The sequence below is a fragment of the Pteronotus mesoamericanus genome, unplaced genomic scaffold, assembly GCF_021234165.1.
Source record: "Pteronotus mesoamericanus isolate MK-2021 breed Mesoamerican mustached bat unplaced genomic scaffold, CSHL_Meso_final scaffold_1135, whole genome shotgun sequence".
In the NCBI taxonomy this organism is placed as follows: Eukaryota; Metazoa; Chordata; class Mammalia; order Chiroptera; family Mormoopidae; genus Pteronotus; species Pteronotus mesoamericanus.
The window spans coordinates 686,052-702,217 of NW_026555300.1; the positions used below are offsets into that span (position 1 = coordinate 686,052).

At 43.0% G+C, this 16,166-nt stretch overlaps 1 protein-coding gene across 1 annotated transcript; it reads right to left on the reverse strand.

The window, feature by feature from the left end:
• Positions 1–2,908: 2,908 nt before the first annotated feature.
• LOC129081609 (KRAB domain-containing protein 5-like) lies at positions 2,909–6,492 on the reverse strand. The gene is made up of 3 exons (XM_054587276.1): positions 6,201–6,492; positions 3,380–3,506; positions 2,909–3,030 (listed from the first exon to the last, which is right to left on the reverse strand). The coding sequence occupies exons 1-3, from the start codon at positions 6,213–6,215 to the stop codon at positions 2,909–2,911; spliced, it is 264 nt and encodes an 87-aa protein (XP_054443251.1). The 5' UTR covers positions 6,216–6,492.
• Between the last annotated feature and the right edge of the window lie 9,674 nt (positions 6,493–16,166).

A 16,166-nucleotide genomic window follows, 5' to 3' on the forward strand; every position in this document is an offset into this window, starting at 1 on the left:
TGGGCCCTGTCTGGTATGCCTCAGTTGGCTGGTGATCATCAACCCAAAGCGAAAGGTTGTCAGTTCAGATACGGCTCTGCCAGGAAACAGAGAAGACGTGATCACCTGATACCACAAAGAGAAACGCTGCGCACGTGTTCTAAGTGAAGCACATAAGTCACAGAGACACATGCTATAGGATTCCACTTAGGTGAGTTCTAGTGAAGTGCACCCGAGAGAAAAAGAATGCAGCTACCTGGGCCTTGGCTTTAGGGCAAAGGAGAAAGTGGTTGTTTAACGGATACGGTGATATTTCTGCGAGATGGAAGTTTTCAGAATTCTGATGCACAATTCAGCAAGTATACTTAATATGCTTTCACTGAACAGTTACGGACAGTTCAGATGGTAGATTTTTATTCACATGGTTTTTCATCAAATGTCAAAACCAAAAATACTATCTGAAAGACACAGTTTTAAAACTTTGCAAAAATTTCATTCCATTTAGAGAAGTTTTTATCTGACATAAAGAGAATATAAATTCAGTCATGGACAGATATAAAATTGAGACTATTTCTGTAACTCACAGGACCAAACAACCGTTTACCATTAGCCCAGCACAGAAAAGAAGCAAGGTAAGTCATGAACAGTGTAGGGTAAAAAAACGGACAAAATGTGCGCTTTCGTTTAATGGCAGTTGACTTATGACTGGTTCATATTTGAATTAAGCCCCACAATGTCTTAAGTACTGATCTTAAAACTATCATTTACTTTCGTAATATATAAATAAAAACTAAAAAGTCAATCAACGAAGTTTGGAGAACCTATCATAGAAAAGGAATCACACTGGAAAATCAGTGGGAATTGTAGCTAAGACTGAGGGATGATACAAAGAAATAGTATAGCAAGCCATGAAAGAAACCTAAATTCACAGAAGAGAAAGAATTTAATCTGCCTGACCACCTGCTCGGATATAACAAGGTTGCAGGTTATATACCCCCCCAACAGTATGCCGGAGTGCAAGTCTTTCCCTTAAAGGGCCCGTACACAGACTCACTCGGACTCACCAGCTCTGGCCTCCAGCCTTGGGACAGCAGATTGAAAGGTGCTAGGGACATTCACGGAGGGACTCAACTGTCTGGCTTCAGGGCTGAGGCTGGAGGGGCCGCTTTCTCCCCCACACAAGTCTTGTCTGAGGCCAATATTCCCTTGCTGAGCCCTCCACATCATACAGCGAGAAGGCAGGTGTCACATCTGTCTCTACCGACCTGGCTAATGCTATAGCCCTGTCCTGCTGATTCGCGCACACCTGCCCCGCTCACCTTGAGAATCCGCCCAAGCCACATCCAGTGGCTTTTCCATACAAATGGCCCCTCTTGCCTCATGGTTCAGACTCTCCTCAATCTCTCAAACAAGCTGGATCTGGCCCCTGCGTGCCCCACAGGCCTCGACCCAGTGGCCCAGGCCCCGCACTCCCTGCAGATGCCCTTGGATCACATCTTGGCCTCTCCTGGGGAACGCCAGGCCCGTCACAGGTAGAAGCCACCTGCGTATCGCTCCCTTTTGGTTGCCAAGTGGCCCCGGGCAGTTCGTAGGTGGTGGCTGACCATGCATCTCCAGCCAAAGTCCAGGGCCAGTGTAGCAAGTGAACAGGTCAAGGCCGTGTCAGATTACAACCCCACCACTTCTACAAGCGACACACTCAGGCGGCGGACTCGGTGAGCACCAAAGCCCCACTGAACATTTAACTAAACAGGAAGTGTCTAATACTGCTGTAACTAAATTCTTGCTGAAGGAGAACATTCGAGCATGTCGTCTCAACACTGCTGAATCCAAAAGCAGAGGTGTGACAAAGATCTATCTGAAAGTGAAAACACACAGGACACAATCCTGGGCAGCTTTGGACGGAAGAAGAGAGAGTAACAAAATGACAGCGATGAAGTCAGGTAATAAAAGAGACTTTCCCGTGTCGTGAACAATGTTCTAAGGTCACCTCTAGCAGTGCTGTACTGAACAACTCTATGAGGGCAATAGACAAACTAAACTATTCTAAAACTAAGAAAATGGAGGATATAAAGTGGAAATTTCACCCTGGCTGGTGTGACTCAGTGCATTGAATGCCAGCCAGGGAAACGAAGGGTTGCCGGTTTGATTCTCGGTCAGGGCTCATGCCTGGCTTGCAGGCTTTGTCCTCAGTTGAGGGCACACAAGCAGCAGCCACCGCACACTGATGTTTTTCTCCCTCTCTTCCTCCCTCCCCTTCCTGCTCTCTAAAAATAAATACAAATATTAAAAAAAAAAAATTTAAACTGGAAATTTCTTATGTTACTTTGTACAAAGCACAAGGTCACTTCGAAGTGAGACAGAAAATTAAATTGTCTCATTTTGGAGGTGCCTTGTGCTGTGATAAAATCGCTGAGACTAAAAACCGTGGGGTCGTGCTTGAAGCCTCCAAAGGGTTAGAAATTATAAGCCAGAAAACATGACACCTGTCCCTAGGGTTCCTGGAACTTCTGCCACAAATTCCAGGATCTCAACCACTTTCTTCACAAATTCCGTTCATGGGACAAAAAGAAAACTTTCAAAAAAAGGGGGCGGGGACTTAATGTACAATTTCTCAGCAACACGCAGAGATTCTCCCAAGTCCCCAAAGCAACAGAAGAGGAGCCAGACAAAGGTGGTCCTCAGAGTGCAAGGGGAGGACTTTGGCCCTAACTGCTAGTAAGATGACAGCCGTCACTGGAGTAAAAACCAAGTTCTAAATGCATGTAGGAGCTGGCCCTCTATGACAAACTGCGTGAGACCAGCGGGCCCTGTATGGTAACAACAGAAATAAACCTGGGCTTTTCAAAATCCTTCCATGGAAGCACAGCTTTCCAAACCACACTTTAAGGTCTGGCTTCCTCCATGACCTTGGGGACCCTCGCCTGCATCACCTGCTTCCCAAATCCCACCTACCTGGGCGGGCGGACATTGACTTTTTTCTGTGCACATCCCCAGGCTCCTTCATTTGCTCCAGAAGGCTGATCAGGACCGGGTATGAGACAACAAGACCTGTTCATAAAATAAACTTTATTTTCGTAAGGATTCCACATTTCCAACCCACTTTTTCTGATCTGGTAAGAAGACTGGTAGAAAATTAAAATATGCAAGAAGATGATTTTCCAAAATACTGTTTTCTGATAGCGCTTTAACTAGTCTAACTACGTGTACACTTTTCAGTGAGTTCCTAATGACCATAGTTCTTGAAGCCTTTATCTTCTACGCAAGGTAACCTCCCGATTCTCCCTTGCGAGCAAGAATCTGACAGTCTCCCGTACAAAGTAGACTCCCCAAGAGATGTTAAATAAAGAAAACGAAACCCGGTGGGTGCAGCAGGAACTCTGAAGGCAGTCATCCTCACCCAGGGAGACCAGGTTCCTGTAGTTCTCCACCATCACGTCCAAGTACAATTTCCGCTGAGCTGAGTCCAGGCACTCCCACTCCTCCCCAGAGAAATCTACTGACACGTCCTTGAAGGTCAAGGATGGCTGCAGAGAGACAAGAGACACATTTACCAAGGAGACACCAGCAGAGTTCTTAGTCTGAGGTCTAACATCAAATCTGTTAGAAGTAGTTTTGACTGAAGAGGTATCCTGCATCATTCAGTCACATCATGTTCACACTGTTAACACTAATGTATCATCTAACACTGAGAAAGGAGATTAACACAGGTCCACAAATCCACTGCCCGGACATTCCTTTTCAGGAAAATAAACTTTACCTTTCAAATATCTTTTAAATTGTTGTTCAAGTATAGTTTTGTCCATTTCACCCTCTCCCATCCCTCCCATCCCCACCTCCCACCCCTTGGTCCTTCCCCCTTTGTCTGTCTATATGTCTTTTATACATGTTCCTTGATTACTCTTCCCCCTTTGCCCTCTGACATGCCCTCCCTTCTCTCTTCTGGTTACTGTCAGACATTGAAATAAAGTACAAACAGTAATCAGGAAAATAAACTTTAAAATGAAGGAACAGACAAGGCATATGGATTGTTAAGTGTTGCATTTATATCATTCAGAATCAGTTGTGTATATTTCTCAGCGGCAAAAGGCATGGGGAGTTATAAGTGTACGTAACCTCTTTAGGTTTCATGCAGACAACGAAAAATATGTACTCTTGTAAAAATGCAAGTTCTGATTCAGGAGCTGTGGGTGGGGCCTGTATTTCCACATCTTTAACAAGCTCACCTGTTTTTTTTAGTATACTTTAGTGATTATGCTATTACACTTATCCCCTATTTTTCTCCCCTTTCTCCCCCTCTGCCCCGCAACCCTCCTCCCTCCAGAATTCCCCCAATTAGCTCATGACCACGGGTTGTACAAGTTCTATGACGTCTCCATTTCCTAACTCTTCTTAACGTACCCCCGTCTATTTTGTACCTACCAATCATGCCTCTTATTCCCTGTACCTTTGTCTCTGTTCTCCGCTCACCCCCTCCCCACTGATAACACTCCACATCATCTCCATTTCTGTGATCCTGTCCCTGTTCCTGGTTTGCTCAGTTCGTTTTACTTTTCGCTTTTTTCTTTTCTTCAGTTGTTGATGGTTGTGAGTTTGTGGTCGTTTTACTGTTCATAGTCAAAGATCTTTTTCTTTTTTCTTTTAGTTAAGTCCCTTTAACATTTCATATAATAAGAGCTTGGTCATGATGAACTCCTTTAATTTGACCGTATCTGGAAAGCACTTTATCTGCCCTACCACTCTAAATGATAGCTTTTCTGGGTACAGCATTCTTAGATGTAGGTCCTTGCTTTTCATGACTTTGAATATTTCTCTCCAGCCCCTTCTTGCCTGTAAGGTGTTTTTGGAGAATCAGCTGACCTCATGGATGTTCCCTGCTGTGTTTGTAACTGAGAAGAATGAAAACATCTTAAGAGAGTAAGACGACAAAATAACTCAGCTAGCTGATAAAATGTCATGCACAGAGACGGACATACTTGTACATATGGAAACTAGGTACAAATGAAAAGTGAGAGAACACAGAATTTCCACATCAATATAATCAAGGGTACTTCGTGATTCTGTAAGTCTCCTGACTCTCCTGTGGAAGACACTCTTCATGTTTTACAAACACAATAAAGGGAAATACACACATAACAATAAAAATATTGAGATGAATTAAACATGCGTTTATAATATGATTCTTGTCAAATTTCCTGAAAATACAAAAAGTGACACTGTAGAGTATGTCTGTGACATGAGTGTGCACTATAATAAAAATTTACAGGAACAAGCCCTCACTGATTAAATCCTCCAAGTAAAAAGCCAATGCTCTCTAGGAAATAAACATAGGGCCTTCATTTTCCAAAGAAAACAGAAATGAAAAAGACAACAAAAGTTTCCAGATGCAATGTGGTAGCTTGTTCACATCTCTCAATAACGCCCTGCTAGATCCTTGTTAATGGTAAAGGAAGACTATTAACTCTACACTGAAGAGAACACTTCAGCCAACTGAATATCAGGTGGACTGGAACAACTGACACGTGGTGACTGAGGCACACAGAAGGACATGTCCTTATTGGTGTGACATTACTGGCTGATTACATAAATAAGAAAATCATTATGTGAAAATAATCATACGAGCACACATTAGTTTTTCCCAGTGTCTATCAACATGTACCTCTCATGGTGAGCACACTAATTGTGTATCTCAATAGCAACACTTTCTTACCAATTTAACAAGAAAGTCTCTTCTACTAACTATTCTTTTTCATAACATTCAGAACTATTCCCACCGGTATCATTTGCATTTTCGTACCCCTGATGAACAAGTGACATGCTGCAGCCACATGAACCGAAACCTGTATTTCACTTCTACACAGACATCTCTGAGCCCATCCAAACAGGGATGTCGGACATGGCTGCATGGGTGCATGGGTCCTGGCTGATCTGTTACAGAAGGGATGTGTTCAGTGGTCAAAGGTCAGTAATTTAAGGCAGCAATTCTTCACCCTGGGCGGCCTACGTAAAGCTAATGCGGAGAAGGCTCTGGGACAAAGGAGAAAAGTATTGTATATAAACTGCTGACCTTGACAATCAGAGAGAAAAGGAAAAGAGAAATAAGTAGATAAAAACAACCTTCCTATCCAAGAACATCAAAGAGATAAAGGTTGCTGGATCGTAATCCAATCACACTAGCAGGAAAAGCAAACACAGCCTCCTACCCAGGACACATCGTTTACCTGAGAGGCTGCCATGTCGTCCTGGTTCTGCTCCTCCTCTGGGTTCTTTTCTCAGGGGACGAGATGCTGAGGAATCAAGTCTGCATTTTGAGAAGGTGCCTTCCAAGGCCTTGGCTCAGCCCTTCTATCTAAGCCCACCACAATCGCTGGCAGAAGGACCTGGAAATGAGAAAGGCCCACCCTCTCCTTTCCCGAGTCGCAGGGAATCAGGACAATGACTTCCTACATGGAGGCCACACTGAGGTTTTGCTTTGTCTTCATGTGCTCTCTCCTCCGACAGAGGCCCACAAACTCCTACAGCAATAAGAACGTGCGCTGCTCTCCTGAACCCCAGACCCAACACAGCATTCTCTTATCTCCCCTGAACAAAGCCTGCTCCCCGCTCTCACAGATGCATTCGGGAGCCCTCCCGCTAAACACCGGGCTCACCTGAGCATCACCTGGAGCAAGTCATTAAACAACGATGCCCCACCCAGAGAAGCTGACTAACTGCAGGGGAGCACACAGCTGCTGTCCTTCTCAGATCTGCTCAAATCAGCTAGTAACACCCCGAAGCGGTCCCGTTTAGCTTTAATAAGCACGCAGAACCCTCTGGGAGCAAGGCTCCCTCGGCATTCCTAAATCGCCTTTCTGTCACTACACTCGCTTTCCCAACTCCCCTCCTCCAAACTACTCTCTCTGTGACGTGCGTCTTCACCCCAGCCAGCAGTTTGGGCTCCGTAGGCCGAGTATGGCGACGCCCGCGAACTGCGGGCTCCACCCGAGATGTGACTTTAAAGGGCGCAGGGTAGGCCTGCTGCCCAGGCAACGGCTCTCAGCAGAAAATCCACGCGGCAGGCGGTGTTCCCCAAAAGGAAGGTGGACAAACCTCGGGCCGGGCGGCCGCAGGGTTTCCGCGAAAATGGACCCTCCGCCCGGCAGCGAACCGGTCAGGGTTTGGGGGCGTCTCACCTGCCTTCCGCACTCACCGCTGCGGCAGGGGCCGCAGCGAGAATCTCAACCCCAGTAGCGACCCTCGGGCTTCACGTGCGCAGGGTTCCGAACTGAGAGGATCAGTCTGGAACCGGACTGCCCCAAAGAGATCCGCAGAACGGTCACGGCTCTGTGACTACCTCCGGCAGTCTCCCAGGCGCATGCGCACTTCATCAAAACACACGGGGGTGGGAGACGGAGCGGAGCACTTCCGGCGATGGGCGGCGCCTGAATAATAGGCCTGGTGAAGGCGGAGGCCTGGGGAGGTTCCCGGAGGAGACGACTGGAGGTTGGGGCTGGTATTCCCTTTTACGTATTTCTCACTGGTTATATTTTTTCGTCGATCATTGCGTTTGACTCAGGAACCGTTTTGTACGACTTCAACGTGATTACAAATTTTGTGAAAAATGTGTCAAAAATTCATGTTAGAATGATCGTCCTAAAATTAAATTTTCAGTGAAATCTTTGACACGTTATAGTTCTGAAACTTCTCTTACGTTTACATTTACTGGTCTTTAGTACGGTATAACTCTCAATTAAGTATCACCGAATCTATTAATACCCAGCTAGTGTCCCCAAAATTGCTTGGTTTTCTGTGCATGATGTTGAAGTTTCTCCTTGTAAAGGGATGAAGTGCAGAGTAACTCCTTCGGTTCTGAGGCTTTCTGAGGTGCTGACACCCTGGTGGAAGAGGCCAACATGCATGAGGTCATTTAGAAATATTTCGTCATCATAAACCAGTTAAAAATTTCAAAATGCTGTTAATGAGAAGATATAGTTCATGGAGGACAGTTAGGCAGTGAGATGCAATATATTTCTAAATGAATTAAAAAGAAATTCTGAATAACTAGTTGTTCTGACTAGTTATTCTGAAGCTATGATTGATTAGCTCAGCCGGGTAGAGTCCTCTTGGTACACGAAGGAAGCAGGTTTTATCCCTGGTCATGTAACGGGGTACAGCCAAGACCCCCAAAGGGCATTTGTAACGGGGTCCAGAAATTGGGGCGTCCAAGGAAAATATATTCTCCCCACCCCAAGCCAGGCCCCCATGGGGGATGGGAGATCTGGAGCAAGGCCCTTTTGAGAGTCATTCTGCATGTCAATAACAGGATAGCTTCATTCCTCATATGGAAAGAGGGTTATTTTACATTGCAACAAGGCTAACCAGGAAGGTCTGAAAAACTTATAATGCAGAATGTAACTGGGAGAGGAAGAAGGAGAGACAGGGGCCTACGGGAGGGGCAAAGGGACACAGACTCTGGGGAGCAATGGGAAGACCACGCGGGAAGAAAGAGGTGAGAAAGGACTCTTGTTAGTGGACCATGAGAAGGTGCAACATGGTTTTGATTAAGCACCGGAGATGGCAACGACACAGCGGATGGTGGGGAGCATGGCGAGAGGCCTGCCTGGCTGAGCCCCAGATTTCTGTTCTTTGTCTTCTGAACGCCGGTACCCCTGACTAGCCTGACTGGCCTGACTGGGCAAAGCGGGGAAGGCAAGACACTGCGTGTTGGTGGATGTTTTAAATGGTGGGTGTTTTAAGGGATTTTGAGATTTAAGGGCGACCTTTAGCCATTAATCGAGCCTGCATAGCTTTTGAAGAAACGGTTCCTTTCCTTTTCACCAAACTCTGCCATTGAGAGCCATAATTCCAAGGGTGGCGGGCAAAGGACCTACAACCGCGGGGGCCCCGGGGAAGGGGGGTCGTTGTTTCGGTAATAGCATCTGCGCACCCCCTTCCCCCATGGGTGTATTGTTCGGTAACAGTCGGGGCATACATAAGAATCAACCACTGAATGCATAAATGAGTGGAACGGCAAGTTGATGTTTATCTGTTTCTTAAAATCAGATACAAATCAAGCATAAATAAGTGGGACAACAGAACAATGTTTTTCCCTCTCCCTATCCGCTCTTAAAAAGTTAATAAATAAAATTAAGAAAATAAAAAATGGTATTCAAATGGATAGAAAATTTAAAAGAGAAGAAATAAATGTAATGTAATAAAGAGAGGATTCTTGAAATTGAGACTTCATAGGTGGAACAATTACTGGAGACAAAGTGCTCCCATAGGTGGCCTTGCAATTTGGGAGGTTCAGATGGGTAAGAAGAAAGAGAAAATGTTACTAAAAATGGAAACAAAAAGTACAAAAAAATTTTTCACTGAAAAATTGCCAGTGGTGGTAAAACATGTTCCCAAATTCTCATTGGCTTACCACAACAATACTTCATTTCTCCTCACACAATATATACCTTCAGCCTAAGTCAAGCTTAATATCAATGGGGAGAGATATGCGATCACACAGGACGTTGATAATGTAACCCATACTCAATATATGGTACTGCAGCTTCCATCAGAATGTGGTCCTGCTCCTGTTTACACAAAACACATTTACTCTTTCTTATTCCAATAAAATTAATTCTTTTATTTCATGCCCTACGTTAGGAAGATTCATATTAGACAGACAGGTAAATTATCAGCCACCTAATCCTCATCCTTTAGGAAAAACAGCTTCTTACAAACCGTTGAATATGCAAAAGCAGAAACTCTTCCCATGTGTTTTTTCCCCACCGCTGGGTTGGATGAGAGACCGGACAGGATAGGACTCCCGGGGAGAATGCACCTCCTGCACTCTTCCAACTCGGGAGAGCACGAAGTATTGAGCTGGGCCCTGGAAAATGCCATGTCTGGCAGTGAGGACCTTTTCCTTGTCTGTTTGAAAGAAATGTTATAACACTGTCATGTGCCCATAACAGGTGAAGGAACTAACATCAAAACCAGAGGCCAGCTTTATTCAAAACATCAGTCCACCTGCATCTGTCCCAGCTGAAGCTGTGAGAAAAAAAATACATGTACTTCTCACCCTCCAAAAAAGTTTTTCGAAAGTCCTTCCTACACATGGTGACACTCACAAATGACGATAAGCACCCGATGAGACTCCTCTGATTCAAAGCCTTACGTAGGGTCCTCCTCCCATAACTCGTTCTGGCGGAATACATCAATAACAAACACCTCTCTCCCATTTCCCACTTAGTGAAGAAAGAGTTGACACCCAGATGACTCTGGTCCACACCGAATGTGCAGTTTTGCTGGCCAGAATGTAGTTCAGGGACTCATTGCTGGGGGCCAGAGGAAGGGATGATCCTTTTCTTGACTCCAGTTGTCCTCAGAAGAAACATGTAGCCCTCCTGTTTCCTTGTTCCTGACTGTACCTAGACACATCCAACACAGTACTAGAAACTATGCCTTCCTTGTGAAATAAGCAGCTTTCCCCAGCGTCTTTCTTCCAATACGTATTTATAGTTTCAATGATTAGTGTGAGTTTATCAGGTTACAGTGAATTTTACAATGCAAGTTTGTGGAACTGTAAACAATACAACAGCGTATTACTTTGTAAAAATAGCACTCCACTCCTTTTGTTACCTACACCCACCATTTTTAGCAATACGTGTCTGGCTTTTTGGGTTCCTTCCAGGGTCCTTGTGCTTCTCAGTCCTCCCTAGAAGAACAAGGATAGTTTCTGTGCACTAATACATTGTGTGCATAAGAAGGGATTTCACCGGAGCCATGTCAGTCAACTGGACTCCTACTTCAAAGGGCCTGAGGGCCATGTCCTTCATTTAGACGGTGCCAGGGTTTTCAGTTTTAACTTCAAGTGGACCCTCAGGTTATCTCCTAATGTTACGTTTTAGGACTCAGGGATGAGTCACAGGTAACACTCTTTAAGTCCTGCCTGCAAATCAGCTCCTTCACTTTCAAAGTCAGGACTGTTAAAATATGGTGTTACATGCAGAGGAAAATTTGAAGTCACCTATAGAAGAAACACAGTTATTATTTTGGGATGGGAACAAATTCTAGGTGGAGGACATAGGGTGTCAGTCGCCACGGTAACAGAACTGCAAACCTCACTTTCCCTGCTAAATGTGCTGGCTCTGAATATGAATACCAGTCAGGAAGAAATGGCCCAAGAGCCTGCAGGCATCTGGCGAGGGAGACTGTCTCCTTGTTTAAAAACACACCGGCAATCTTGGGATCTCTTTTCTTCAGCACTCTATTTACCTTTACCTTTCTGTGTGCTGCTTGACCTCCACACACTTGATTCCCGAGCACACGGCCCAAGCCAACTCACACACCAAGTGTCTTCTGTGCACACCTGTGCCACTCCAGTTCTTTTCACTGACCCAAAGGCCTACGGCAACTCTTTTACTTCATATTCATAGAGCACTTGCTTTGTCCCTGTCTTTGTTCTATGTACATTTCATGTCAAAAGAAGTGCTAAGAAAAATACATTAAATAAAAAAGAAATTTTGCTACACTTCTACATGAACCATGGCACACATTGCTTCCTAGCTAAATTGGAAATCAACATTTTCATATCCTTTGGACATTTGCTCATTGAGTAAAATTGTTTCTTAACGGTTCGTACATAGCAAACATGATAAAGCACTGATTTTGATTAAACTGGCATAAAATTATCCTGTGCAATGTATACAAATAGTTTACAAGCATTTTCAACAATGTCCTATAGTCGACCCATGTGGACACCCTTGTGAAAAAAAAAAGAATGTACTAAAATATCTGCGGGAAGAAAATCGCGGTCTTTCTCAATCAAGAAATCAACAGTTTCAAGAGTAAACATTCAGTGTTTTTTAAAAATCTGAATGGATTGTGGATGTCTGACCATTCATGTCTTTAAAGTCTTGCTACATCTTCTCCCTATTCTGCCAATCTTGAAAATCTGGAAATGCAGCCGGATGGTTTCCTTATTTGATACCAGCTGAAAGGTCGAACTATCAGTGGGTAACTTCACTCCAGGCCCATCCTGAAAGCAACCTAATCTCTCACAACCCTCATCATTTTCTATTCTCCCAAGCCATTTATTTCACCATCTGGAAGTCCATCTTGTTCTCCCCAAAAAGCTTTCTTATGTTACAGGGAATCTCTTAAGGCTTTAGTATATGGGCTCATCAGTTTCAATATGCAAACCAAGCACTGGGTGGTGTTCCATTGGGGTGAATATATGAAATTTCTATTTTATCAAACAAAAATAGGTTTCCATCATATACTGGTAACCACAATTATTTTGCTGAGTGCTCCAAGCTGAAAAGAAATGTTTTATTTGTCTATTTGAGATTTTGCCACACTCATTACATTTGTAAGGTTTCTTTTCACTACAGGTTACCTGATGTCTAGTTAGCAGGAACAAACACTAGAGCCTTTGCCTAATTTATTATATTTGTAAGAATTTTTCCTGCATGCTGCCTTGTCTTTTGTCAGTACTGAAGGATGCTTAAAGTCATTCCCATACATATTAAAAATGCTGGCTTGGACAATAGTAGGAGCTCATTGGAGTGGTAACACTGGAAAAACATTGTTGACCATTCCAAACTGTGATCCTCTAATTTCTGTAAATACCAATGAAATCGAATGCTTAGGAATAAATACTGATCACATGCATTCAAATTGATTTTAGGGTAGCTTAGTTAAAAACACCCTATAATAAATACATTCATGTTGTGCAAACTTACCTTTAGCTTTCCTGGAAAGGGTGCTTTTCCCACCATAACCCCAAAATATACACCAATTTGCAGTAACCATACTGCTAATAAATTGAGAAAAATGATTACACATTTTTGACATATATTGAACATATATAAATGCTATCTAAACAACAGACAATATATTACTGTGGTAGATAATCGAAAACAGGATTCCCTAATAATAATCTAAATAAAAGGCAGTTTAAAATTGTACAAATAATATTAACATTGAGAACATCAAAAAGTCAGTAAAACATTTTCATAGAACAAAACACTTTTCTCAATATCTGTTTAAAAAGAAACTATCAGGCCCTGGCTGATGTGGCTCAGTGGATTGAGCACCAGCCCGTCAACCAAAGGGTCACTGGTTTGATTCCTGGTCAGGGCACATGCCTGGATTGCCAGCCCTGTCCCCAGTAGGGGGCGTGTGAGGCAACCATGCATTGATGTTTCTGTCCCCCTCTCCCTTCTTTCCCCTCTGTCTAAACATAAATAAAATCTGAAACAAAAGAAACCCCCAAACAAACCCACAAAACTATCAGTACCCACAAAGAATGGGCATTTTAGAATAGAAAGAAGTAGGGCATGGGTTATATTGCAAAATACATCCTGGAAGGACCATCATCTATATGTCAAAATGTAAGTTAAAAAAGAAAATATTCTAGGAACCCATAATAAAACTAGCAATAAATCACAAGCAACCATATTATATAAAGTTACACTGTGTCAGACTCCAATGAAAGATACTAAATATTCATAATATATGTTAAAATAAGAAATTTAACAATTTTGGTATAAACTTTTCAGACTAAAACTCCTTGTTTTGATATTCAAAATAAGTGTCCCCTTTGCTGACATTTCCAAATACTTGCAATCATGACACTGGATCTCAACACCACCTCTTCCAGAGGAAAGTCATGAGGAGTGATGTTAGCAAGAGAGCAGACAGAAAAACCTAGGCACTGATAACCCTGCAAACAGACCAAGTTCACAAGAACATAAAAACAAAGAATCCGTGGTGAAAATTCTGAAATCCAGGTAAGAAGCTGCAGCACTGAAACAAATGCCTACCCCAAAAACACTGAGCAAAAGTTATAGGAAAGTTTAAGGCAATTTGGTTGTGTTCTACCCCTTCCTTCCCAGCACACTGCAGTGAGCTAGAACAGAAGAGTGTTTCTCAATTCCACACTCTTCTCTTGGAGGAAATTCAAATGTAAACCACAGTGAGATATCACCTCCCACCCCTTAGACGGACTGTCCTCAAAGAGAGCAGAGGTAAAAAGTGTAGGCAAGATGGTTGAAAATGTCAATCCTAGCACACTGTTGTTGGGAATTTATATTGGTGAAGCCACTAGGGAAAACAAGTTAAAGGTTCCATAAAATATTTTGAAAAGGAAAACCATTTGATGAGGACATCCCAGTTCAGGAAATATATATATAAAAAATAGAATCGCTACCTCAAAAAAAAAATCCATGTTTATTGGAGAAATATTTACAAAAGCTAATAAACAAAAACAACCTAAATGTTTAACAGGTGAGTGGATAAGTAACATTTTGTATATAACAAATTATATAGGAATATTTATTACTCATACATACAAAAAACACATTGCCTTTTGTATCAACATACATGAACCATGAGGGCACTATGTTAAGTGAAATAAAGCAGAGGTAGGAAAAAATGTATAATTGCTCTCATATATCATACATGTGTAATCTAAAATAAGAAAGCCTAGGGGGTTCTGGTCAAGATAGCAGTGTAAACACTATACTCAAATCCTCCCACAAACACATCAAATTACAACTAAACTACAGAACAATCCTCATTCAGAACTGCCTGAAATCTTGCTGAACAGAAATCCTCATAACTAAGTATACAAAAAAAGCCACACTGAGACTGGTCGAAGGGGCAGAGATAAGAAAAGGGCTGGTCCCACACCCACATGTGGTGGTTAAATTAAAACCAGGAAAAATAAGTTGGCTGCAGACATCCCCACTAAGGAGTGAGAGGTCCTAGCCCCACACCAGAACCCCTTGCCCAGAATTCCAGGGCTAGGAAGACAAGTCCCCATTACTTCTGGCTGTAGGAAACAGTGAGGTTTTTTGGTTGGGTGTCAAAGTGGATGCCTGCAGTCCCATGTGTTTCTATTAAAGGGCCTGAGCATGGGCTTACATGGCCTCACTTGCTCTGAGCTCCAATACTGTGGCAGCAACCAGCCATAACAAAAAGGAACTAACTGAGTTTTCTGGCTTTGAGGCGAGACATGGAGGGGCAACTTTCTACCAAACAGAAGTGCTGTGAGAGGCCAATGTTTTTTTTTTCTGAACCCCCACAACCCCTCCTCACATATGACCAGACACAGCAGGTGGGTACCATAGCTGAGTCTCCAACACCTGGCTACAGCTGTTAGTCCTGTCTTGCTGAATCCCTGATATCTTGCCCCACCAAAATTACAGGCCCACACAAGTTCTTTCCAGTGGCTTTTCTGTACAAACTACCTGTCTTGCATCACGCTTGACATTTTCTATTCTCTCACAAAGAAAGCAGCACCTGGCTTCAGCATACCCCTTAACTCTTGCTACGTGGCCCCAGGCCTGGCACCAGCAACAACCGGCCTTTGTTCCCAGCTTGGTTTCTCCTGGGCACCTCTAAGTCCAGTGAAAGTAACAGGCAGATGCAGGTCACTTTGTAGCTCATACTGGGTCACATAGGCAGGGCTACCTATGTTGTAAATATTTAATGCAAAATATTCACCAAATTCTTATGTGTGCCACTGCATTATAAAAAATTCCAACCTACTAATCAGAACTTGCAAGGACTTGTGTGCCTGATGTGGGAGAGAGCAGTGAGATGTTGTCGTAGCACTCAAAAGGAGAATGGCTGTGATGTCTCTGTAGCTGAGAATAAAGATGAAAGAACACAGAGGAACCAGAAATAAAAAATAAAATAAATAGACTTGATTTCCTAAAGTTCAATCAGTAGTGCAGACAGGGAACAGATGTCCTCTCTCCATATGCAGAGTTCATGCCTATTCTGCATCCTGGGTGAATGCCAATTTATTCATCTCTTAGCACTGCAACATCCCTGCAATTGGAATATGTCTATTAATTCCACAGTGTCCATGCAATTGGAATATGTCTCTTAATTACACAGTGTCCGATTCCACAGACTGTTTTATAAAACTTATGTAAATGCCAGACCACCACACTGAAATGACATTACCAAGTTTTCAGCTGATCACATTTACAGGGAATAAAAGATAACTTTGATGACATCACTTGGCAAGAATTGGGTATAATTTTAAAATTTGGATATAATAGTGCTTTTCTCCAATAAAAGAAAAAATAAAATACACCAAACTAAAACTTTATCTGCTCTCTGTAAAATTACCTCCATTTTCTTTTTTTTTTTTTGGTCTTAAATCAATTGGCCTCTTATTAAATGTAAAAATTCTT